This window comes from Micropterus dolomieu, linkage group LG09 (assembly GCF_021292245.1).
Source record: "Micropterus dolomieu isolate WLL.071019.BEF.003 ecotype Adirondacks linkage group LG09, ASM2129224v1, whole genome shotgun sequence".
Taxonomy (NCBI): domain Eukaryota; kingdom Metazoa; phylum Chordata; class Actinopteri; order Centrarchiformes; family Centrarchidae; genus Micropterus; species Micropterus dolomieu.
Window position 1 is genome coordinate 22,179,182 of NC_060158.1, and position 26,312 is coordinate 22,205,493.

At 40.9% G+C, this 26,312-nt stretch overlaps 2 protein-coding genes across 5 annotated transcripts; one reads left to right on the forward strand and one right to left on the reverse strand.

The window, feature by feature from the left end:
• The first annotated feature begins 5,585 nt into the window (after positions 1-5,585).
• LOC123976416 (sodium-dependent neutral amino acid transporter B(0)AT3-like) lies at positions 5,586-12,831 on the forward strand. Of its 2 annotated transcripts, XM_046058579.1 has the most exons (12): positions 5,586-5,897; positions 6,606-6,746; positions 6,877-7,014; positions 7,647-7,828; positions 7,960-8,070; positions 8,149-8,261; positions 8,355-8,483; positions 8,573-8,729; positions 8,947-9,151; positions 9,253-9,412; positions 9,531-9,693; positions 10,608-12,831. In XM_046058579.1, the coding sequence occupies exons 1-12, from the start codon at positions 5,759-5,761 to the stop codon at positions 10,824-10,826; spliced, it is 1,857 nt and encodes a 618-aa protein (XP_045914535.1). In that variant the 5' UTR covers positions 5,586-5,758; the 3' UTR covers positions 10,827-12,831. The 2 variants fall into 2 exon arrangements, with proteins under 2 accessions (XP_045914535.1, XP_045914536.1); XM_046058580.1 differs by lacking the exon at positions 7,960-8,070.
• tert (telomerase reverse transcriptase) lies at positions 11,396-21,664 on the reverse strand. 3 transcript variants are annotated; one of them, XM_046058578.1, is made up of 17 exons: positions 21,555-21,664; positions 19,567-20,863; positions 19,298-19,487; positions 19,037-19,190; positions 18,776-18,943; positions 18,425-18,586; positions 18,252-18,353; positions 18,083-18,168; positions 17,866-17,982; positions 17,652-17,723; positions 16,342-16,530; positions 16,131-16,257; positions 13,765-13,826; positions 13,310-13,434; positions 13,083-13,220; positions 11,693-11,857; positions 11,396-11,589 (listed from the first exon to the last, which is right to left on the reverse strand). In XM_046058578.1, the coding sequence occupies exons 1-16, from the start codon at positions 21,561-21,563 to the stop codon at positions 11,754-11,756; spliced, it is 3,102 nt and encodes a 1,033-aa protein (XP_045914534.1). In that variant the 5' UTR covers positions 21,564-21,664; the 3' UTR covers positions 11,396-11,589; positions 11,693-11,753. The 3 variants fall into 3 exon arrangements, with proteins under 3 accessions (XP_045914534.1, XP_045914533.1, XP_045914532.1); XM_046058577.1 differs by having other exon boundaries at positions 13,310-13,364; positions 13,785-13,826; positions 21,293-21,650; XM_046058576.1 differs by having other exon boundaries at positions 21,293-21,649.
• Between the last annotated feature and the right edge of the window lie 4,648 nt (positions 21,665-26,312).

Sequence of the window (26,312 nt, forward strand, 5' to 3'; positions counted from 1 at the left end):
CTTACCCTCGTCCTCTGTCAAGTCGGCTGGGTTTGCTCACCTGCCCTCGGTCCCATCGGACTTCCCCCATGGCGTCCTCCTGGCTCTCCCTTGTGCCTCCCCAGTCAGCCTGCCACCACACTCCCCCCCCAACCCCCTGATCAGTTCTCCCGTGCCTCCTCTCTTCCTCGGCCCCCTGTGTCCCTCAGTTCTCTGGTCTCAGTCTCCTCGGTTCCCCGTGCCTGCGTTTCCCCGGCATCCACCTCTCCCTCAACTCCAGTCCCTCAACCCCTTCTTTCCCCTAATAAAACCTGTTAATCTTGAGCGTTGCATTTGGGTCCACTCTGTCCACTTCACAACACTTTTTTTGTATCACAAAGTTTTAATTGCTAATATTTGATTGCAAGTCAAAGTTTTCCTTGTGAGTCAGAAAGTCTCTCTGGCAAGTGAGAGATTTTTGCAAATCGAAATGTTTTGCTAGTCAAAATAAGACATTCTATTGGTGGGTTTGACTGAACTACCACTGGTTTGCATTGACCGCATGGCCATGACCACAATCCCCTCGCTCCGATGGCTCTGACCAGCACTTAGCTCCACTGGAGACGGAGTTGTAATGTGTAGGGGCTAGATGGAGGTAAGTTGACATTATAACAGTCTGTATTTTCAATGTAATATCAGCGGTCTAAAGTCATGTTTATGCTGTGTGACCATAAACTTCAATTACCACAGTCACATAAAACTAGTTTTGCTGGATATCATGTACAATGTGTGACTTGCAAAACTCTCTCACTTGCAAAAAGGCTTAACCTGCAAAACTTTCTGACTCACTAGGAAAACTTTTTGACTTGCAATCAAAGAGGACATATTAGCAATTAAAACTTTTTGTGACACAAAAAAGGCCTGTTTGTTTTTAATTAGAAACTTGATTTTTGATTGCTGTGTGATAATTATGCTCTCAAAAAAATTGTTTTGCTTGCATTAAAAAGACACAAAATACCTTTTATAGTTTCCCAGCATTCAGTGGAGTGCTTTAATGAAGACTCACCAGGCTTCAGCCTACAGGTGTGTGTGTGTGCAGTGGGGGCAGGGTGACATTAACACTTCAAGTGTAAAAGCCAGGATTAGAGTTAATATTTAAACAATTACATTTACACATTTGATTTAGTGACACTTAGGGTTAGGTTTTTACAATGTTTTGACACCAACTACTTATCAACTGAGTCAAATACAAAGGATTTGACTCTATCCAGGGTATAATTAACTCCGCTGTTTTTACTCTTCTCAATTTGCTAATGTGTTGATTTGTGAAATTTAGAGGTGCTGCTAGGACTTTGCAGTCAGACTAGCTGTTACCCCCTGATTCCCTGTTTATGCTAAGCTAAGCTAATCAACTGCTACCTCTAGCTTCATTGAATGAGCTCCTGTGAAATAACAACTGGCTCCAGTCTGCCCCCCGTGTTTTTAATGGGCCAGAACTGCTGCTAAGACACACATTAAGTAAGTAATCATAACCTTGGATAGATCTTAGGTCAGGAGCCGGTCAGGAGCCAGTCTGTGCCAGCCACTCAAAGGTATGCGAGGCTCTGCGTAACACCTGGCTGACTAGAGAAGGCCTGAGAAGGATATTTAGATTGACTTGGTGGGAATCTAACCACGGAGATCATAAACCACCTCAAGCCTTTGTAGTAAATATGTAGGGAAACAGCAGCAGTTGCCAGCATTTCTTTACCAAGAATATGTAGGCTGGTTAAAGTTTAGCTCAGTCTTGGGGAAAAGTGACAGAAAGTAAGTAAGAAACAAAGAAAAGAAAACAAAGGCCAACGACTATACGTAAAAACTAGCATTACTCACACTACTAACAACACACACACACACACATTCCATATCATGATTATATTGAAGGGAGAGCCCACTCCAGACCTAAATTACTTTAGGTAGTCTCTATAACATCAGACCTGTTATTGCAGGAAAAGGTTTCAGATGGCAAGGGGACAAGTTGCGCAGGAAGGGAGGAGGGAGGTGCAATCGATTCTCCTGTGTTGGCCACTCGGACATTCTAGGATGCGTTCAGTCCCACATCGCAGCTTAACCATTTGCGCCGGGACGAGGCACCTGGGTTAAGAGAAAAACAACAGAACAAGAAAGCACAAGGATTAGAGGAAAGAGAGGGACATTTGGGCTTCCTCTGGTTTTAAAGTCTTCAGTCCGGAGGGGGTGGCGGTGTCTGATGTCAATGGCTCAAAACTTTACCACTCCCGCCTATATGGTTTGTGGCTTAATTCTTTACTTGCTCTAATATCTTTCTAAAGAATTAATACGTTTGTTACATGTCTAATGCTTCCATGTGTAGTGAAACAACGGTGTGGATTTGTGCAATTTTTATTAAATAAATTTGGAGCTACTCCAAATTCCTCCGTTCCTCTCCCAGAGAGGCGCAGAGGGGTTGGAGATCAACTTTCAACGGACTGCTGGGGAGACCCCAACGGAAGAGGGTGGAAAACGTGCTTTCTTTAACTGTTATGCCTGAGCAGTTGATCGTAAAACTGGCGCCTTTTTGATTCCGAAGCTGATAACGCGGGGCCTGACTGTTAAACTGACAAAGGGACACGAACCAGCGATTAGCATTTCCCCTCAACAGCCTATCAAAACAGGCCCCCCACACATGTAACCATGGCAACTCTCTCTCGGCTCGCTCTGCTCTCTGGACGCCCTAAGAGTTCGGCCAGCCCTTTGTTCGCTTGAAGCTACACACGCAAAGTGCCGTGACATCGATCTGTCTTCAGTTTGTTTTATTTTCTTTCTTTCTTTTGTTTTGTTAAAGTTATCAGTCCGTTAAGTTACACTGGACTAATTCAGGAACGACCAAGTTCCATTTTAAGCTTTTTCGTCGAGCCAACTTCACCGAGGTCAGACTAAGCCACGTGGTCTCGCCAGCTACAATGAAGGAAACCTGAAAACAGCCGAATTGCCACACGGAGGACGGCGTTTTCTTCAGTCAGACACGGAGAACCCCGGAGAATCCCTAGCAAAAAGCCAGGATCGGGCAGCTAGCGTGGGACCCAGGCCAAAGCAGGCCGACAAGCCGTAAGACCTAACAAACATTCTGTGTTCAGAGATGTACCGAAATGTTAATATTTCCTTTTAACTCCTAAATTCATAGCTTACTTTCATTAGTTCTCCTATGCCGTATGAGTTAAATGCTTCCCACAATCGAACCTCCAGGCTCATTGTGCCGCCATTGTTTATTTATCCTTTTATATCACATTAGTTAGAGAATAAATTCAATAAATATAATCAAGAACTGTGTGTGTTGCCTATTTCTACGTCCCTGCCAAGAGAATTGACCCTTTAGATATGAGACTGACTGATTGATTTAAGATAATTGAGCGATTATTAACTAACTGATCACTAGTAATAATTGTATAATTATTAAAAGCTACCTAGAGGTCCGGAGACAGAAACGAGGAATATGGTTGATTTTTATGAATATTAAAATTCATAATTGGGTATTAATTCTCATAAATTTATTAAAATGCATAACTAAATTAGGCATGCTACACATGCTTAAAAGGTTGCTCACTCAGTTGCTGAAATATACCAAACACCATCAACATCAACAGATCAAACACTATTACACAGGCTTGTAGATGGCAACATCTGTTATTATGGCATTATCATGTGCAACAGCTGATACACAAACATCTGTAGATGTATACTCTGCCCTCAGAGGGATGAGGAGAGGAGGGGTGTTAGGCAGCCCAGACCAGACACACAGGTGGGCTGAAAAGTTTATTAGTTAGTAAAGGCTGTAAATTGGCCAGATGTCACTTAACCTTTATTAGCATCCTTGCTGAGTTCTGTCTTTTTATGACCCAGAGGCCATGTGGACGCAACTTTCAGAAAAGTGGGATTCTCTTATCAATAAAAGATACTAAATGTTCATCAGAACCTGAGTTCATCCAGCCTGGAGATGGGACTTCATATAATCTCAACATCCCCATGGGAAGAGAGGAGACCAAAAAGAGAGCTGACCCAGCTGGAGCTGCATCTGCAGGAGGAGTGAGCACAAGCCAGGGCGGAGGAGGACATGCATAAAAGAAATACAACTTTAACAACCAAACAATATCAATTTAACTTGGTGCACTTTAATGATTATACTACCACTAGTTGGTCATCACTGGCAAGCAAAATACAACTTTTTATTGTTATTGTGCACTCTACACAACGGTACTTCATAAAGTCTTATTACAGTAAAAAAAAAGTCTAAATTACAGTAAGTACTGGTATCAATGTCCAGAGGATATAAAACCTAATTCAACTGAAGCAGAGAGAATAGAGAATAGCTCACAATTACAGGCAGGAAATGCAGACATGATGTTTTTATTATTTCTGATAGATCTTTTATTAAATTGAATAGGAAAACTATTAGATTGTTTTATGACACAAAGAGATACTGCACCACAACGTAAAATAAAAAGAGCATGAGTTTCGCTCAATGGCAGATAGTGGAATGCATGACCAGCAAAAAGTACATATCATGGTCTCATTTGTTTTCAGTAATCACACCAAGATGTTAAAAATCGATTTCAGATATCTGACAAGTGATACTTGTGGTACAGATTTCCCACATTTTAAACTAAACTATACAGGGACAGATTTCCTAATGAAATACAAAAGAAAATCTAATACAGAACTTCTTCTTTTCTAAAGTGCAGATATGGAATAGAATTAAAACCTCATTCGGTCACAAGGCAACAAGGTCAGTGCTTTTCTTCCTTTGATTCAAATAAACCTGTGCATGCATCTGCAAAAATTAAACCCAACTTCTATAACATACTGCTCAAAAAAGTCCAACAAACAATAATAGCTTGTCTTGTAAAGATGACTGTTGCAAGAGATTAAACAGGAGAAAAGAAAAGAGCTGAAAACTGTTATGTGAAACCAGAACGGATTTTTATTGACATTCTTTTGACAGCTTGTGTTGAGAAATGATGAAATGATTGAGATGTGGCCCTGGTCAAGCTCCCACATCCACAGACTCTCTGTTTCTTATTGCACAAACAAATTCAGTGACGTTGTATTCAGCACTTATGGACTGAGACTGAGAGAGACAGTGTCTCTCGCCCTCACTCTGCAATGTTACTCCTTTGCTTTAACCCAAGTCACCATATTCATTTTACTATTACTATTTGTTTTATGAAATTGTAATTACATTTTTCACATATTTTCTCCCTGAATGTTTATTACGTGTATTATTTCTTTAGTTTTTCACCTGTGTGTTTTCATTCTATGTAAAACATTCCCTGTTTTCAGTAATTAATTAAATAAAAGATACGGCTTGATAGTGACACAATTGTCATGGTGTCTTGTTTATTGACTGCATGCGTTCACTTTAGGTCAGTGTAACGTTGAAACAGCATCACCAGGTTATCCATTACTGGTGGCTTAGCACACTCCCATTTCAAACAAGCAGGGAGGTAGAACCACCAAATCATCATGTCTGATGTTTTCACTCCCTTTCCGGTTGCCTGATTTCTTCAGAAAAATAGAGCATTAAAGGACAGCCCACTAAAGAGAGCAAGACAGAAGGCAAGAAGGGAGAACTGGACATCACTTATGGCTAAACTACAAAAGACAGTTTTTATTCTGACATTCTGAGTTGAGGGCTGGAGAAATCTGGACTAAAAAAAAAAATTTACTACCTGTTTGAATTGTATAGAATTAGGACAATCGGCATCCTTGTAACAGAACTGTAACTGTGCCTTTTTGCCAGCTGAGGATGGGGAAAACAGAAGACTCTGGGGTGGAGAGACCCAAATGGGACAACAAGATTCAGTACCTATTAACATGTATTGGCTTTGCAGTGGGACTTGGAAATGTGTGGCGTTTCCCCTACCTGTGCCAAATCTACGGAGGAGGTGAGATGCTTTTATATGATGCTATGATGTGAGCTGCATTACACGTCCCCAATCATACATCATGTTTTTAGTTTAATTAAGTACTTTATCACTTATGTTATTTTTTTCACTGTATTCCGTTTTTATTTTTTTTAGATTTTTTTCAAAGAAGAGATACATTAATGTTGGCCAAAACTGAATAGCAACATTTTGGATTCTCTTCCTCAATATGATTAGTTATTAACAAATGGACTTGCTAAGCCATTCTGGAAATGGTAAATCTTATCCAAGTTTGACTGATCTCCTCAACTGCCCATATTCCTGGATTTACTTCCTCATAGTTCCCAGTGAGATATCTTGAGTCCCAAGCCACAGAATAAAGTGAACTTCACATATTGACTCTGAGATTTGTGATTGCCACAGGCAGGGTTACATTCAGCCTCCATATGACCTCAACTTAGGGATCAATTAGTACCTTTAGCCTTAGATCTGTGTTATTTGAAGCAGTGGTTTTTTACTTTTATTTTACTGACTCATGTTTATGGTCACTTGGAAACTGAAAACAAATAAAATAAAAAAATAACTAACAACCTAGTGTTAATGGATTGCAGTGCACTTACTAAGCACTTGAGATTAAGGTAATAAAAAGTAGTTTCTAAACTTTCTCTTCATTTAGTCTAATCTGGTTGATGTCTAACTGTGAGGTAAATGTTTACTTAATGTCCTCAGGTGCATTCCTCATCCCCTACCTGATAGCTCTGGTGTTTGAGGGCCTCCCCTTACTATATCTGGAACTGGCTATAGGACAGAGGCTCCGTATGGGCAGCATCGGCGTCTGGAACTCCATCTCACCGCTGCTGGGTGGAGTCGGTGTGTGGCCTAGAATTAATAGCAAAATGTATTGTGTGTGTCTGTATTTTCATTTGTCTCATTATTTCATGAGGTGAAAACTTTTTTGCGGTATGGAAAATGTTGTTGATAGTTCATTTCCTGCGCGTAGGAATTGCCTCCATGTTGGTGTCATTCCTAGTGGGCATTTTCTACAACACCATCCTGGCCTGGGTGCTCTGGTACTTCTTTCACTCTTTCCAAAGCCCACTGCCATGGAGCCAGTGTCCACTCAATAATAACCACACAGGTAACAAGAAAACCCACCAGTTACTCTAGCTGCTTTTGAAACATCTATTGTCACACACTGTGATTGTTGCTGCCACAGTTACAGTAACAGCAGAAGCTCAAATGCTATATGTAAAAATCTAATGTATCAAATTCAGTTTAAGAGGTTAATATAATTACAATAAAGTTAGAAGATTATCACCAAGAGGAGTGGTTAACTATGAGGCTGTATCTGGCAATTCAGGCAAGTCCGATTTAATAGGAAAACTAACAGATTGTTTTATGGCACTGAGAAATACTGCAGCACAGTATAATATAAAAAGAGCATGAGTTTCGCTCAGTGACGGATAGGGGAATGCATGACCAGTTAAAAGTGCATTTCATGGTTTCATTTGTTTTCAGTAATCACACCAAGATATCAAAATCGATTTCAGATATCTCACAGGTGATACTTGTGCACATTTCCCACATACAGAAACACATTTATTAATGAAATACAAAAGTAAAAGAAAATTTAAAAGTACATGAGGTTAGTTCAAAAGGTAATGTGTGTTGAAACTAAAACGAACACTAATAACTTAAAGATTAAACCCTCGTTGAAGTTTGTAGATTGAATGTTGTCATTGTTTGTTGCTTGTGTATGCATGCATATAGGATATAATGTGGAGTGTGAGAAGAGCACTCCAGTGAATTACTTCTGGTACCGTGAGACCCTGAACATCACACCTGACATCGAGACCAGCGGCTCCCTGCAGTGGTGGTTGGTCATCTGTCTGGCCAGCGCCTGGTGTGTGGTCTTCATCTGCTTCATCAAAGGCATCGAGTCCATGGGAAAGGTCTGTTTACCTGCAGAAAAAGAGATAAAGTCCTATTTTTAAAATCAGATCTTGTGATCACTGATAATTTAAGGTAGGATGTAGAAAGAAAGAGTTAATGAGAGCTGTTTCATATTCTTTACATGTTTCAGGCTGTGTATGTCACAGCCACATTCCCTTACCTGGTACTGACTATTTTCCTGATCCGTGGCCTCACTCTGCCTGGAGCTACTGATGGCCTGTTATACCTCTTCACTCCTGATGTGAGTTTGGTCATGTGTTGCTACTACAGGTTATTAAGCTTGCATCATCACCTGATTTGTTGCTTTCACGCTCTGTAGTGGGAGATACTGAAGAACCCTCAGGTGTGGCTGGACGCTGCCACCCAGATCTTCTTCTCCCTCTCTGTGGCCTTCGGAGGTCTCATAGCTTTCTCCAGCTACAATGAAGAGAGGTAAGGACGGAAACGATCTTAACTAAAATTAGGATGATTTGTGCCATGACTTACAAAGCTGTTTTTTGTGGGGGTGGGTGCCGTGTCCATTAGAAACAACTGTGAGAGGGATGCTGTTCTAGTAGGAGTAATCAATAGCGCGACATCTCTCTACGCCTCGATTCCTATCTTCTCCATCCTGGGATTTAAGGCCAACAACGCCTTCAACTCCTGTGTAAAGGAGTACGTATGCACACATATTCTAATTTTAAAGCTTTTTTTTCTTGCTGATACCAATAAGGCAGATATTTTTTTCCGTATCCAATCTGCAGAAACATCTTGGCTATAACCAACCACTTTGAGCTTGGAGACCAGAACGTAACAGTAGAGAACTATGATGACTGGTTTCAGTATCTAAATCATACATTTCCAGATAAGGTGACCAGTTTGAACCTGAGGCTATGTGACCTGCAAACATTCCTTGACCAGGTACTGTAACTTTGATAACACACCCAGTCTTGTACATTGCATTATTTTTGTAGGAGTCTCAGTTTTCATATTCCCCATCTCCCTTAAATCCCAGTTGTTCTCTGCTCTCGCCTCCCTTTTCTTTCTTATGTGCAGCACATGATGTGCCAGTCAAACATGTGAAGTCAGTTCATGCTTCCTCATTACTTTCTTGCCTCTCTTTCATCTGCCTCCCCAGAGTGCATCTGGTACCGGCCTGGCTTTTATAGTGTTCACTGAAGCAGTGAAGGAGATGCCAGCCTCGCAGGTGTGGGCCATATTGTTCTTCGTCATGCTCTTCAGCTTGGGCCTGTCCTCCATGTTTGGAAACATTGAGGGAGTCCTCACGCCCATCAACGACCTCAAACTGGTGCCCAATTGGATCCCTAAAGAAGTTGTAACAGGTACCTGCAAATCAGCATAACTTGTAGCTCAAGTCGAGAGGATACATTTTTTTTCCCCTTTGGATTCCCACTCTGAAAAACTTTTTTTCTCACTTCCATAGCAATCATCTGTTTGGTAGCCTTCTTGACGGCTCTCATCTTCACTCTGGGTTCAGGGAACTACTGGGTGGAGGTCTTTAACGGCTACGTGGGCTCTGTGCCTCTGCTCATCATTGCATTCTTTGAGATTACTGGAGTCATTTATGTCTATGGAATGAATAAGTACATTTTTCTCCTCTTCTTCAATACAGTCTAACTCTATAATGCCTTATGACAGTCATATGAAATTTTGATCCCCGCTTTCTCTAACATTTTCTCTGGTCCCCTTCTTCTCTGACAGTTTCAGTGAAGACATCTATTTCATGATTGGGTCGAGGCCCAACATCTTCTGGAAGACGTGCTGGAGGGTGATCAGCCCTTTAATGCTCCTGGTGGTGTTGATTGCATACGTGGTCATCCAGGCACAGACACACCCCACATATCCCACATGGAACCCAGCTTATGTAAGCCAAAGTCAAGTGTTATGACAAGGAAATGTTAATAATGTAGAATATATCTATCCTAAATATTTCCATGTCAATAATGGATCAAATGTATATGAAACGTTGCTCATACAGACAACTCCACAAACTAGTGCCCAATTTTGCAGCTCTAGAGTGATTTAGCAACTGTTTTGGTTCATTCTCACATTAGCATAATTTTCAGCCACAGGAGGCAGCTATTTGCACCAAATACTCTGATAAACCACCTTTACTTTTACAACGCATTAATGTAATAATATTACTTTTCCCAGTATCTAAGTAGTGCAACTGATTACTTTTCTAAAACGGTAATATTATTAGTAATATTATAGTTACTAAGGCAAGTAACGCTGCGTTACTAAGGGGGGTGGTAGTGAAAGCAGTGTTTCCCATAATTAGCCAATAATTTGGATAATTATCAACGCAGACATAGGCCTACGGATTTTCCAATTTTTTACCAGGTATATTTAAAATAATTTTGTAGCTGTACTGAGCAGCCCCCCCCCCCCCCCCCCCCCCCCCCTTCTGTGGGAAACACTGGAAAGTAATATAGTAACATAACTAGTAACGTGACAACTTACTTATACAGTAATAAGTAAAGTAATACTATTACTTTTTGAAGGAGTAATAAGTTCACCCAACACTGGTTGTGATCTTATGGGGGGTTACATGCTAGAAGTATTTCTTATTTGGACTTTAACTTAAATTAGGCTAATGGCTTGCTGGCTTTACCTTCATATTTAGCATAGATTCATAAAGGTAGTATTGATTTTCTTCTCTCTGGAATAAGGCCACTAAGTGAATTTCACAAACTCTTTTTCACCTTCGTTTTAAAATTAAATAATGTTCCAGTATTCTGCACATATTATTTCACACTTCCTTGTCTCTTTTTTCAGGAACTATTCCCCCAAACTGAAGTGAAGCCCTACCCAGACTGGGTGTTCGTCATAATTGTCCTCCTCTGTGTACTACCGGTGATTTCAATCCCTCTGGTGGCTCTCTACCAGCTGATCTGCTGTACAATCATGCGACCCTCTGCTCGTACTGACCAAAATACCTACTGCAATGATGCCTTTGAGGCTGAAATACAGGAACAGAGAAAGCAGAGTGCTTAAGAATTGCTCCAAGAAACAGTGTTACTGTGACCGTGAACAGAAAAGAACATCCTGGTGGTTCTCACGGCTACTACTTTATATAATAAAACTTTCCTATTGATTTTTGATGATTTATCAAGACCTGATCTGATGTGTGACCTCTCACATTTGTTTCCTTAATAACAAAACTGGATTTATTTAACAGTGAATGTCCTTTGTACATTGTGTACATGCCATACTGAAACACACAACCAGTATTTGATTACACATTTACAAAACCTTACATTTGAACATAAATGTAGTCTTAACATCATTTGATCTTAAGCTTCCTGCTGTTCATTGAAAGAACTTTGATTTCTGATGGCTTTATCATAAGTGTACTACATCAAACCTGAAAGCAAATTATCTAGTAAAAAAAACCCATCTGACTTATGCATGTGATGGCTGACAATGTCGCTGTGAATGCAATTACTTAACAGTTATTTTCCAAATGATGTCACTTCTTCTTTGTGGAAAACTACCACAAAGTATAAATCAAAGTCCAGAGAGACAAGCAGCTGTGGGATGAGATGGGGGTCTAGTACAGTAGCTGGATGTTTTTCAAAAATCCATCTTTATTGATCTTGTGGTTGCATCATACGGGAGTGTTTATGACCAGGGTTTATCACTTAAATGTTTTATATCTTGTTGACCCAGGACTGTTTTCTCTTACAACACTATAACACACTGACAGATCAGCTAAATGGCTGATTTCAACACATTGCTCATCTCACTTCCTCGAAACCTGAGGATGCAGAATAAAAAGTTTCAGTCAATATTTTCAGTTGCTTGTTATAAAAATAGACAAAACACGCAACATGAACATTTTAGAAAATCTGAACTAATACCTTTCAGCTGCTGAGGGTTTCTTGGTTGTGTTGGCAGCTGTGATTAGGGCTTGATGGTAGTCTACATTTGGATGGCCAAGAAGTCGACTGGGGTCCTGGGGTTAGTGGCCTGACGGACCCTGGCAAGCCTCAGATCCCCCAGACGCTGCTCTAGACTGCGCTTCCCTATCACGAGGATGACAGCAGGTGAACTGTTAAATTCATCCATCTGAAAGTTTTCCAACATCTCTAAAACTGAAATAAAAGGCGGCAATAAAACTTGTCGTATGTAAGATCATGGTGAAATCCATGGGGTATCAAAAAGAATTTGCCTTGCTGGCAAGATGCAAATAGAATGTTTTCATATTGTTGATTTTTTCAGTGTTTTCTGAGGGAGAATAAGGGCTCAATTTTCCTGCAGGCGCACAGTCAGCTGTAGCACAAGATCACTCCTTATGCAAGTTTTCTAGTGCAAATGGATATTTGCATCAAAATACAACTTCAAATGCAATTAAGGAAAGAGCCTGTAATGGGGCAGAAGAATACCCGAGGCGTATGTACAGTGTAATATCATCTATATGTCACTGAGAGTAATCCAGGGCCATAGCATTCTGCAGAAACGTCACTACTGGCATTAGGTTTGACCAATGAGTTTCCCCCAACAACTTGTAGAATGCTGGATCTTTTCGTGCTGTTGATTATGAATACCTGTGGCCATCATGGCTCAAGAATGGGGTTTGAGAGAGAAGCTGTGCCCATTTTATGCACAAATAACTCAGCAGCGGTATCCTCAATTATAATTAATACACCTCAGACACAAAGACACAGCAACGGGATCTCTAGCCTAGGACAACCATGGGTGATATCAACACCTTGCACCACCAGAATCATTTCGACTCTGATGCTACAGGTTTCATGGTCTCCACTCTTGAGCTATTACCATTAAAATAGCTTTTGCACAAAGTTAAAGTGGAGGATTTGCTGCTTTTCCATGTCTTAAATGATTGTAAACTAAATATCTTTGAGTTCTGCACCTGAAGATGTCATCTTGGGCTGTGGAAACAGTTTATAGACCCAACATTTAACTGAAAACTTTTGAATGGAGCCATAATTTACTTTTAATTTGATTTGTTTTTGTATAATAATAAATATCTCTTTTAAAATAATCTGTTCTGCTTTGTTTTTAATGTTGCTATCTCTTGCATCTGTCTTTTTATGTGAATGTTTCGTCTTTCGTGCAGCACACTGTATTGCATCTTTATGTATGAAATATGCTATATAAACTTTAATATTGAGATGGATAGACGGATATAGTGCAATGGTGCTTGTCATCTTCTGCTGCCATAGTGTACTTCCAGTATGATAAGATAAATCTATCTTATCTTGTTATGCGTTTCCTGAGGGTACATACGTTTATGCAGGTGTGGAAGCAGATCCTTATATAGAGGACGGTGTTGTGACAGCACAAGCACGAAGGAGAGACAGAAAAGCAGCTCCACTGCTTCATACTGCACAATGCCGGTCTGGGCACTACTGCCTAAAATCTGTCCTGGACAAAGGGAAAGAGAAAATAAGATTTGAGAATGATACTGCTTAAATAATCCCCCCCCCCCCAGATGTATTAAGGGGAAATGTTGCCTTTGTTGCTGATCCTGATGAGCCGATTGGCATACTCAGCCATATCCCATATCATCTGCAAGAAGTAGACAGGGTTCTTAGCAACAGTCTGACCAAAGGGCAAACTCTGGGCACACACATGGAACCTGAAGAGAAAAACAGAAAAACAGAAAGAGACAATGGAGGAGAATACAGAGACGAGCCCTGCCCATTCAGGTATTTACATTCTGAGATAAAGGTACAGTTTTTTTTACAGGTGCTGAGTGCAGATATTGATTGACCACCTTCTGTGCTTACTTTAATAAGTTAATAGTCTGTGAAGTTCCTGATTTGTGTTTATCACAACCGTATTTCAATGCTTCAGGTAGGTAATGAAAACAAATTATTTGCAAATCTATTCAATCTGATATAAGTCATACAAAATAATAGACAGTGGTATCGATGCATATTATGTGACATAAGAAAAAAAACTTTACCTGCATGCATGAAGCAGCACCATTTTGTAGATGTTCTTGTAGACTGCCTCAAGAGAATTGGTCTGAGAAGGGAAAAGGGTATCGATTATTATATTCACCACAAAAGCAAAAGGTGCAAAATTTTAACTAAAGTGACTGAAATAGAAAAATATATATAATTAATCAATCAGTTAATTGCAAAGATGTTCATGAAAGGTAAACTCGAGGCAAACAGTCTTTAATACATGATCCATAACGGTTCAGTTTGGTTCAGTGTGCTTTACTGAATGTTTCATTTAAAAGTGTTGCCAAAGCAGTTTGCAACAAAATCAAAAAAGTTTACATTTGAATATGACATAACAAGATTAATCCAATCAAGAACATTCAATTAGCAGTCATAAATTACAGCACCACTAACAAATACAGATAGAATGTAAACTACAAATAAAAGTGAACAAGATGTAACCTGCCATGCAGCGAACGTTATGCGCAACAGTCACTTGCTGTGCCTCATGTTGTGACACAGGGACACATACGTACATGGCAGCAAGGTTTGCCACATGTCCTCCAAGGATTAATTTATTGTTATCTTCAATTCTTTGAAATCCAGTATTAATAGGTGGAATATCTCACAACATTACACTCTTATGCTTATATACTGATCTTCTATTATTTATAAAAATGTGTCTCTGTCTCCTCCTCACCTGTTGTACTATATTCTTTTGATAACCAGGACTTTTTATGTTTCCCTTTTTCACTTGCAAGAGTGTGGTCATTGAGTCTGTGCTTGGTAAGAAGCTGCCTCTGCTTGATATCTTTGACAGTAGATAATCTCAGTTTAGGTCCAGATAACACTCTAGTTTGTGATGGGTTTTTTCTCTCTTCCTCCCAATATTTCAATTAAATATATTTGCTTTGAGTGAGCAATAACATAACTTATCTTTTTTGTTCCTTGACCTGTTTCACCATTTTTCCTGTACGTTTTTACTGATATTTACTGTCTATCTGCTACACTGTTTGCCTATTATTCATTGAAGTGAAATGTCACGACTTGTAAACTTAGGTCACCTTGGATATTTGGCTGTACATGTTGATAAATGTCGCTCGACCAGATTCAGGTTTCTACCTTTGTAAGCTGTGTCCTTTGAATGAGGAAACCCCTTCACTGTGGCACAGCTAAAGTATGTTTTTTCTGGAGCTGACTGTAACATGTACTGAAGTGGAGTCCAGAGCCTTTTTGAACAGAGTGGAAGTTTCAAAACCTTTGTAAAGAACCGGCCTTTAATCAAAAGCTGTGGGTACAGTGGAATGTTTCGTCAGCTTAACTTAAATAGAGACTGTGCTAACATTTTAGATAAATGTACTGTGTGTTATATGCTAGAGGTACCTAATAGGATCAATCAAGATCTGGCCCATTTTCAGTTAGGTCAGTGTCACGTCCAATAAAATTTAAATTACTCAATTCACATACACACAGCCAAAACATTATGACCACTGACAGGTTGAGTAACACTTATTATCTTGTTATTATGGCACCTGTCAGTAGGTGGGATATATTAGGCAGCAAGGGAACATTTTGTCCTCCAAGTTGATAAGTTAGAAGCAGTAAAAATGGGATAAGGATTTGAGTGACTTTGACAAGGGCCAGATTGTGATGGCTAGACAACTGGGTCAGAGCATTTCCAAAACTGCAGCTCTCGTGTGGTGGTCCCTGTCTGCAGTGAGTACCTACAAAAGTGAAGAAGTTAGGAAAAGCGGTAAACCGGGTCCTGGCTCACTGATGCATGTGGGAAGCAAAGGCTAGCCAGTGTGGTCCGATCCAACAAACGAGCTACTGTAAGGTTAAACTGCTGAAAAAATGTCCGAAAGCGCCTACAATGGGCACGTGGGCATCAGAATGGACCACGGTGCAATTCTGAAAAACAAGTCCGATCCGTGGAGTCCCAACATCGCAACTTACAGGAATTAAAGGATCTGCTGCTAATGTCTTGGTGCCAGATACCACAGCACGCCTTCAGAGGTCTAGCAGAGTAAAATGCCTCGACGGGTCAGGGCGGTTTTGGCCGCAAAGGGGATCTATACAATATTAGACAGGTGGTCATAATGTTATGGCTGATGGGTGTATACCATTTCCTTAGTATATTTTCTAAAGATATTGTTTGAATGTATATTTGCCTATGACAACAAGACTGAGAGTCTACAGCCATGCTGGTGATTCTGTGCAGCTAACGTTTGCTATTTAGACCTAAACACAAGTACATCTGAGCCTGAAGGGCATTACATTAGTTTTTAAGGTATTGGCTCATAAGAATTAGTGCTTGATTATGTTAATGGTGAGTATTCACAGGACAGGACAAACATTTTCAAACCATTATTATTTCTCTGACCTTCAGGTCCAAGAACAAGGCGTGGCACTTGAGTCTGAGGATAGACATCAGTTTCCTCCTCATTTGCTGTCCAGCTGAGTGGAAAGAGCCCAAGGTGAGGCTGTAGCGCAGAGACAGGCCTGCATAGCTGTGACAGATGGAAGGTAAGAAGTAAACTAGGAGTAAAAGGAACAATAACGAGAGAATCATAACAACTGATGGGAGGCTTCACCTAGAATAGTCTTTGTAGACGTCCAGTGAGTGCGTGTCCAGCAGCAGTCCACACCAGGGGAAGAGGCAGCGAGGGGGCAGCACACGAATGTCGGGACAAGAGCCTAAGTTTTCAGACACCTGAAAGTTGACCACCACCTTCTGTGGGTTGACCACCAGACCATACTGTGGTACCCCAGCCAGCAAGATCCTACACACAACGTGCAAGTGTATCAGCTGCTGAATCAACGTTACATTAAATGTGTCTTCGATTAAAAAAGGTAAATAATATAGATAAATGGTGTTTTATCTGTTCCAGTAGCCCGGCTTAAAACTAGAGGGGGCCTTCAGTGAACTGAGGATCTGAAACAACCTGAGGAATAAGCTGGTTGAGTGAGTAACATCAAATTTTTTCTTAATGCATACTTTTATCTGAACATATCCTGCATATACATTTGATATGACTTGAATTGTCTCTATTTCTTTTAGTGCTGACACCAAATAGTCGAAGATTCGACGCTTCAATGGGCGGAGCCTGATTCGACTGTCAATCTCACCGTTGATGAACCACACAAAGAATATTATATCATTTTTAAACAGCCGCTACTTGAATTAGACCCGCAAGGAACCGCAACTTGCATGCAGTTGTCGGCAGAACGGCAAAAACTCTGCACAAGACCGGTGAATGGCAAGGGCGAGAGAGAGAGAGAGAGAGAGAGAGAGAGAGAGAGAGATCAACAATACTCCTCAGTTTAGCTTTGGCTCGCAATCCCCATGCACAAAAACACACTTGATTCCATTATAGGCAGGACTTGACGATTCTGATTCGACTATGTAAATCCTTAGTCGGGGACAGGCCTAATTTCTTTTATTTGATACTACTGAAATTGGTTTTATCCACGTTATTAGAAAAATCTAATCCATGTGATTTTTAATTTGATGTTGTGTTTGAAGAATTTCATAACTTGGATTTGAAATGTGCTCTACAAATAAAGTACTGTAAGCTTACAGATGTTTAAACAACATTTATGGAACTGACTACACTACTTGTTAAAATGGAACTGCAAATCACTCTGACGCCTTCTACTTCAACATATCATGTATGGTTTCCGATAACAATTTTACTGCCACGAAAAAAACAATGGCTGACAATAAAACTCAGTGAAAACAAATGCATATGGCCTCGTTGCATCTGGTTAATGGATTTTCTAAAGGTTCGAAATAACCATGATTTTTGAAAAGTGCATTTGTAAAGATAAAGCAGCTCTGTCAAAAATAAATGTTGGTTGAGAGCCCTTGTGTCACATGAACAGTCATATGCGTGTGTCATACTTGAGAAAGGTTTGTGCTTTGTGTAAGTCTGGGGTGATCAGAAGGAAGTCATCAACCAGTCTCATCAAACATCTACAGGACACGGAGAGAGGAAAATAACACACAGTAATTAGAAGAGTGCTCCGGTACAGGAAGACTGCCATCTAGTGCTGCAGATGTGTTATTACATCTACAGAAGTTGATGTTGGCTGAAACACATAGGCGTCTGCTGTACCCTTTCTTTTCAGTAATGTCTTGGAACAGGACATTCTCCATGTGACCATAGCAGAGACAGCAGAGCAGACTGGACACAACCGACCCCTGAGGAATCCCTCGGCACTGACGGTATGTTCTGAAACACGTAGGGCCAAAGTCAGAATGCGTTCGCATTACCAAATGAGCTATGACAAGCTGCTCACAATGTCGGCCTATTTAATGCTGGCGATGCATACTTCTTCCCAAACTGAACAACGCTGCCAGTTAGCATTTGGGTGAAGAACTGCAATGCCTCTCTGCCATGAAGGTCTGAGCAGAAATGCTGAGAGGAAGAAAAGAAATGAAACGCACTGGTTAAAAGAAGTATCAAAGATCCTCATCCAAAGAAATATCTGTCACTCTCACCTGTTCTACCAGTATGGCATGATGAACTTTTCCTCTTTTCTGCAGTGACATCACAAAGCCTTTCATGTTGGTGGATCCCATGTTATCCTCCAGAAAATCTGCCTGTAATGATAAACATGAGAAACTCTCCAGATATTTTCCAAGCACACTGTATAGAGTTTGTGTGACGGTACCTGTCTAACAAAGGACTTTTTCAGGCCCTCGTGGGAATCAGCCCAGATCTTGGCATAGCGGCGGATTGTAAAGAGTTCATCCTGGACAGGTGACAGAGCCTGGCCTATCACCTCAATGAGTTTGTCATGGGGCAGACTCTCATAGGCTCCACTCACATCCACCTTAAATGCAGAGAAAAGACAAAAATGAATAAATGAAGGAGGAAATCCACATTTAACAAAAAGGCCAGAACTGTGGTTTAATGCTTTTTGTGGCAGTATCCTCACAAAAATGTATGAATAGCATTGCATAACATACATCAATAGCACTATGCCAGTCTATTGCCAGGACAATTAAGTAAGGACAAAAACCTTAACAAAGTAGAGTGGTTGAGGCTTGTCCTTCTGGGCCGGAGCTATAGAGCCCAACACCTTGTGGATATCGGTCATCCCCCACACCGTGGAGCCCAGGAGGGATGGAGTGGAGCGCACACAGGCCCGCAGCATATCCAGCAAGTCCCGGACACGCACTCGGTAGACCTGCGGGACAAAAGAAATGTCCTACAATATGTGCGCACGCTCACAACATGTAATAACACAACTTGTGGATATGTAAGGGAGAACAAAATGTACTCTTGTTTTGGCATCTGCTCCTATGACTCGTGTGATCGGCCTCATGCCATCAGTCTTGGGAATGAAGCGAAGGCGGGAGATGACGGTGGCTTTGGGGAGGGACGCCACCTGAGCCGGAGTCAACTCCTCCATCTGACCCTTGGAGAGGTGACCTCTAAATCACAAAAATGGTTTGTGAGCTTGTGTCCCATGACTGTATGAATGTGAGCCTTTGCAGGAGCGTGTGTGCGTGTGTGTGTGTGCGCGTGTTTGTGTGTGTACCTGAAGGCCAAGTCCTGCAGTTTTGTCCAGACTTCCTGTCTGTAGAACTTGACAGCGTTCTTCTGGCCCACGCTCTCAGTGACATAGAAACAGGCTCGAACCAGGCCTACAACGTAGCCGTCCAGAAGCCAAGCCAGGAACTGACCTAGGATCTGTGTTCGGTATGAGAGCTCACTGGGCGGGAACCTGCCTGCAGATGAGAGTGGTTTGGTTAAGTCAGGCAAAATACATCACAGCAGGAGAAAACCCACCACCTACAATAGTGTTACCTGTTTTACTGATCTTCACCCAGTCGCAGTCGTTCACCTTTATCTTCCACATCAGTTCAGCCAGTGAGAGCCTCTCAAACTTGCCACTGCGCAAGAAGCCCCTGACCCTGACACAGAAATTAAGTCGGTTGTGGTCGGAGCCCCACAACTCCTGGGGGATCACAGCGGAGAGGCACTCCTTGACGAACAGGTAAACCCGTTGAGGTGCACAGTGCTGAGGCAAGAGGGAGCTTATTTCCTGTTGGCCTGCGTCTCTCTCCTCCACCACAGGGCACATCCTCTGCAGTATTCTGCTGTAGGGGCATCTCCTGTGTTGACGCAGCAGCTGACTGAACAGGGGGACCATATTAAAAAAGCGCCGGGGGAGTCTCTTTGGCTTCCTCTCTGTCCCATTTAGATACGCCATTCCCTCAAAAAAGACTGTTCGTACCAAATCTTGCCCTTGTAGCCTTCTGCATCCATCAGCAGTCTTCTTCTTCCTATTGAGGAGGAAGCCATGCATGCCTCTTCCTCCATAAAGGAATCCAAGTGTGCGGATAAAACACTGTGAGGGGGGCAAAGGGGGGAAAATCCCCGATCTCCAACTGGGTCCTCCCTCCAAGGGAAGTATGGTTGTTTGTATTTCAACAGGCTGTCTGGAACCAGGAACGCCATTTTCCAAAGGCTTCACAGATAATGTTGGTTCCACATACATGTGCTGCCCTTCCTCCACTGTTTCATAGCAAACAGGATTGATTTCTTGCGTGGGTTCTTGCTGTCCTACCCGCCTCCTCTTTCCTGAACAAGTCATAATCTCCTCCTCGTCCATCTGATCAATTTCTCTCTTTCTTTTCCCCGTCTTCACTCTTACATCCCTTCTGTTGCTCTTCTTGTTGAAAGGAATGTCAACTCCCTGCACCGCACCTCGATGCCTTCTGAATTTAACGCCGCTGCGTGACCTGGGCCGAGGCTGGAGGTAAAATCCAGAGGAGGCAGTAGCCATTGAGACCCTGTCATAGACAGGCACGCCGCACACCTGGAAAACACATGAAGGAGGGACGGCCACAAACAGAGAGCAGCTCTCCAACAGGTACCGTGTGATATCTGTGCCGAGACGTACTGTGACTTTCTTCCACAGGTCACTGCCATGGATATAGGCAGCGCTTTGAGTTACATCTCCTTGGAATTTAAAATGGTCTGCGTCCCGCTCCTCTTGAGCCAGAGAATGAAAATTGTAGCCATGTGCCAAGACATTTCTTTTTTTTTTTCTTTTCAGACTGTTAAGAACAAAGGCCAGCAGTTCAGGCAGAGTGCAGATCTGTGGAAATCATAAAATACATCACATCAAAATACTGTAAGAACTAAGCATCCCTCATTTGAGTTATATTACTAAATTCTGACATGTTCCTTTCATTTTTGCAGAGAAAACATTAAAATCTGTGTCTTATAACGCTGACCGCTTTTTCTTTTACAACAGAGTGGATTTCCTTGGAAAACCACTATAAACTGTATGAGTCATGTACAGTAACTGCCAGTTTTGATGGCAGTTTATGGTTGAGCTGCCAATAAAGTAACTTGTCCTGCCTCAGCACGGGTAATAATATTAATTTACATCAATCCTATGTTCCCAGTGTCCTATGTTCCCCAGTTCTAGGGGGGCAGGAGTTGGCTACTGTCTCAAGCTATTAGCTGCATTAGTACTAAACTGACAAGCTAATTTCAGATCGTTTTTATATATTTGGGTTACCTGGTTGCAGCTTGGCACTTGCCGTAGTTCCTTGTCAAAGCACACAAAAATACCCCGAACGAAGGATTTGAAGCGGTTTGTGTCGGGCTGTTCAATGAGCGCTGCTCTCTGTCCTTCTCTGAACACGATGCTGCCCGCAAACTCCTCCAGTGTCTGCACGTGCTGATACAGTGACCGGAGAATGTCGAGCACCTGGGACATGTCAGTCATAGACATAGTGACAGCATGGAGCCGCTATGTTATTATTACCTTATTAACTTACTTGGGACATTAGTAGACAGGGTACACCCGTGGTTAGCAAACCAGCGTTGGGTGGAGCTTCATTTGCAGTTTAAGGGCCCGCGTCATCTTCAGCACTGAAGTCAAGCCAGCCCTCGCGCTGTTTTGCGATGCGTGTTTTTTCTCGGCATTACGGTAACATCGTGTCGTAGCACATTTCAAAATAAAAGTGAGCTTCTGCTGAACATAATGCAATTGATGTGGCAGAAACGATTGAATAAATAAATAAATGCTTAAGACACGACAAATATCTAAAGAAAATATTACAGTCTCACAGAAAGCTTACTACATTCAGCCAAGATTCGAACTCATGTAAAAAGAAAACTTGTTTCCACTAACTCATTTCACTTCAAAGTGACAGCAGACCACCTCAGGGAGACCCTCTGTCAATATCAGAGCAATCTGATGTTTGGTTTTAATATTACAGCCCTTGAAAGTGTGTAATATTTTCACTGAATTTGCTGATTTCAGATGGATGTTAAAAGAAAACGTCCTGTTTCCACTGACTCATTTCACTTCACAGTGACAGCAGACCACCTCAGGGAGACCCTGACCACCAGAGAATAACAGTCAGCCAATATCAAAGTAGTCTCATGTCCATTTTCTAAATGTATACACATATAAACACACAGACACTGCACATTATTTTCCATATATATATACACATCTTTATAAAATAAAAGTAGGCTATGTGTATATATTATAAAAAAATATGTAATTGTTCAGAATGTGCATATGTGTGTATCTTGGATTATTTCTTTATTCCCATTACTTCCTTGTCCATACAAGCTTTATTGGTGGGATGCGATGTCTTACAGGCACACAGAGCAATTCCACTTTGATTTTCTCACTTTCTTCAGGTCTCTGGTGTCCATAGCAAGGCACTGCTCATGGAACCACCTTTCACACATTTCACATTGGATCTACAAAGGACAAGGTTAAAATTTCAAAGATGATTGTCAGGGTACTCTCACAACATAAGACCTTTTTCAGCAAATGAAGAAAACAACATAGTCCCAGTCTCTGTTTACTGTTACACACACACACACGCACACACACACACACACACACACACACACACACACACACACACACACACACCTCTGCTCATACTAGATTTCCATTTCTACAATAAACAAGTCACAAGAACAAAGACTGTGACAGTGCCATTGGATTGGACAGATTACCAACATCATTAATTGTTCTAACTGGACAAACTGTGGAGGTGGACAGCCACAAAAGAATCATCCTGATAATTCATTCATTTTAATAGAGGTCTCAAGTTTTAGGATCAGAAGCCAATACCTCTTTTATAGGCCTACTAGTAGTCGACTGTGTAGGCCTTGTATGGTTTTTACCCCTTTCTGTCTTTCGTCTTGGTCAGCTGGTTGTTCTGTTGTTCGTTTCTAAGCTTCTAAGGTTCCCTGCTCTTACTACCGTGTTAAATTATATGTCCACTGTTTTTTAATTAAAGGTTATTTCATCTGTTTACCTCCAAGGATGTCAACATATGCAACAATAATATATCAGCGTTACAAACATTGAATTACATTTTGACTGAAACACTTTCATAGGTTTAGAGAAAAGGTACAAGGTTGTTTTTTAGTCATTTTACAGCACTAGGCTGCATAACAAAACAAAATTTGTAGTTCATTCATGATACACACACAACATATATTTAAGTGTAGGCCTATATTAAAATATGGTAATATATTAATTAAAATAAATCAATATATAGGCTACAATTAGGCTATTTATATAGGCTACATAAATAGCTTACATACACGTATACATCCATCTTGACTGCGTTTGAGCACCAAGAGTAATCGATGTAAAAACACAGAGTCCATCTCCTCTCATCTTGATGGAGTCTTGCACTGATAGCTTTAATTTGGCCCATGGGCTGCTTCTTGCCGTCCACTGCTGTATGTGAATCAAATGTGAGAGAGTTAGTGGAAACAGGAAGTTTTCTTTTTACATGAGTTCGAATCTTGGCTGAATGTAGTAAGCTTTCTGTGATCCAATGAGGGTTAAAATGTAGGGCAACTGGACTTGGTTGAAGCTACTGGAAGACGTTTCGTCCCTCATCCAAAGGACTTCTTCAGTTCTGACTGACTGGCAGGGAAACTCAGCTATTTAACCTCAGTGGGGTCGTCGGCCCGGGTCATCGATACCGCTGGTTCGTTAGTGTTCCTTGTTGCTGTGACGACAGTCGTTACAGTCGTTAAGACTGCCTGTGGACAAGACTGAACGACCATCGTTGGCATCTTCACCTGAGGTCAATAGGTTTGTTGAGTTTCCTGGGAAGTGATGAAAGGACAGCATTGTAAGTGGGGGATAAGTGGTGGCGTAGACCCCCTCCCCTGTTCAATGACGGCTTCTCAACCCTGGTGTAGATGGCTTCCTTGACACCTCTTTCAAACCATCCATCTTCTCTGTCTAAAATGTGCACCTGGTGGTCCTCAAACGAGTGTCCTCTGTCCTTCAGATGTAAGTAGACTGCAGAGTCTTGACCTGAGGAGTTGGCCCTTCTGTGTTGAGCCATGCGTTTGTGTAGTGGTTGTTTTTGTAGTGTTGTCTTTCTGTGAGAATGTAATAATTTCTTTAGATACTTGTGGTGTCTTAAGCATTTATTTATTTATTCAATCGTTTCTGCCACATCAATTGCATTATGTTCAGCAGAAGCGCACTTTTATTTTGAAATGTGCTGTGACACGATGTTACCGTAATGCCGAGAAAAAACACGCATCGCAAAACAGCGCGAGGGCTGGCTTGACTTCAGTTCTTCAGCCAATGAGAGATCAGTGTACCGTAAGTGTCCAATCAGATAGCGTCATACTCCAGCGGGAAGTTGAACAATAGCCAACAAGAAAAGGAATGTTGTCTTTTTTGCATGAGCAGATGAGGAAATGGACAGTTCCACGTGAAAATTGTAATGATAATACATCATAAGTATTAAAATAAGCTTTCTGAAACGCTTCTTAAATTCCCTTATGGTAAACATGCTGCTCTGACTGATCTGATTTAGACTCACAGTTCTAAAAATGTAACCGTTGCCAATCTTTGTTTGAACAACACAGTAAGGATAAAATGCTAATATAACCACAGACTGTAAAGGAATATGACAAAAGGCCACTATTTTCACACTTTTATTTGACAAAGTCATCATATATATTAACAGAGCCAGGGGTGAGTCACAAGATAAACGGGTGAAAGGCATACACGCTATATAAAAGTGATGGGCAATACAAAAATGATAATTATCGTGATATAATTTTCCTCAATAACAATAGAATAAATGTTCAGTAAATGTTTGATTTAATTCATTTGAATCACTATTATCTATTAAGATATTTATTTTGTTGAGAAACGGATTGAAAAAAGATTTTATCATAATTCTTTTGAATGTTCTACCTCAGTTTTGTGAAGTGATCCAAGTGTTTGGCATCAAGTGTTTGGCATGTTCTGACCATAAAGAATAGTTGAAAACCACAATTAAACATCATGCTTTCTTCAACTTTCACTCAGGGGCAAAAATCAGCCTTTAAACTTGAAAAAAATATAATATGACATTTATAAATAGTATAATATAGATAGTTATCGGTATCAAATGGAATAATATTTTTAGCATAATATATAGCTATTTTGGCCATGTCTCCCAACCAAGGGCGTCACTTTGTGTTGAAAAGTGGTGGGGACATTGGGGCTCAGATTAGGGGTGTGAAGAGACACTTAGCTTGCGATACATCACAATACGCGATATTAGGTTCATGAGAACGAGACAAAAAGATCCTTAAACAGTGTTTTAAAGACATCCACAATGCTGAGATATAGGCACAGGGGTCTGGGGGGACCTCCCCCAGGAAATTTTGATCATTAAAGACTTAATTTCCCCCATTCTGGTGATCGTTTCTGCACCAATTTATGGTGGAAATGTTTTATTTATGTAAAAGGAAACACAAAATTCTGCTGGCACATTACATTTCAAAATATATAAATATAACAATATCAAGCAGTGCAGCTCTCAGGCATTTTGTGTTGCTTTCAGAACAGTTTCTCCTGTAGATCAACTTTTCTCATATAATATCATCCATGCTGAGGCAACACATATGTAGGCATGATTTAGTCTTCCCTCCTCTTTTGTCATGTTCACAGGGAGAGAATGGAAAACTTGGCCAAAAAGAAACAGTGTCAATTCATTTTATGATCAGTAGCTTGTTTATTTTAGCTTAAGTTCGACTTTTTGGAATATGCACATTGGTTTCTTCTATATTTTAATTGCCTTGAATGTATTCTTAATTTGCAAATAAACTTTTCTAAAGGCATTTTCATTTATCATATAACTGCAAGCTATATTTCAGAACGTTTTTTAAAAACAAATTATGCTTTAAAAAAGTGATGGGGACAAAATCAGCCATTTCAAGTGTAAAAAAAAGTCCCCAGTGTAAATAACACCTATGCTCCCAACACTAACGTATGTAATAGGTACATGCTGGATTTGGTTGAAGTAACAAGTATTTGCCTCTGAGCAGTCACCACAGAATAAACATTTTATGATAATATATGTTTTAATCTGTTGGTATTTATGTAGTTAGTCTTCTTCACCATAGACTGTATATAAAAACATCCCCACTATACCTGGTGCTTGAAGGCAGCATCACACGACCTCCTGCTGCCCCCTGCTGGTTCACTATGGTACACACGCGCACAGTTGCTACGGTCTGATTGGTGGAAGGACCGC

Excerpts from the sequence above, each read along its gene's own strand:
- LOC123976416 (XM_046058579.1), top strand. The coding sequence starts at position 5,759 with ATGGGGAAAACAGAAGACTCTGGGGTGGAGAGACCCAAATGGGACAAC. Across the intron at positions 5,898-6,605 it reads GTGCCAAATCTACGGAGGAG|GTGCATTCCTCATCCCCTAC; the intron begins GTGAGATGCTTT and ends TAATGTCCTCAG. Across the intron at positions 7,829-7,959 it reads GCATCGAGTCCATGGGAAAG|GCTGTGTATGTCACAGCCAC; the intron begins GTCTGTTTACCT and ends TACATGTTTCAG.
- tert (XM_046058576.1), bottom strand. The coding sequence starts at position 21,508 with ATGTCTATGACTGACATGTCCCAGGTGCTCGACATTCTCCGGTCACTG. Across the intron at positions 20,864-21,292 it reads AAGTGCCAAGCTGCAACCAG|ATCTGCACTCTGCCTGAACT; the intron begins GTAACCCAAATA and ends TGATTTCCACAG. Across the intron at positions 13,827-16,130 it reads CCTTGTTCTTGGACCTGAAG|ACCAATTCTCTTGAGGCAGT; the intron begins GTCAGAGAAATA and ends TTCCCTTCTCAG.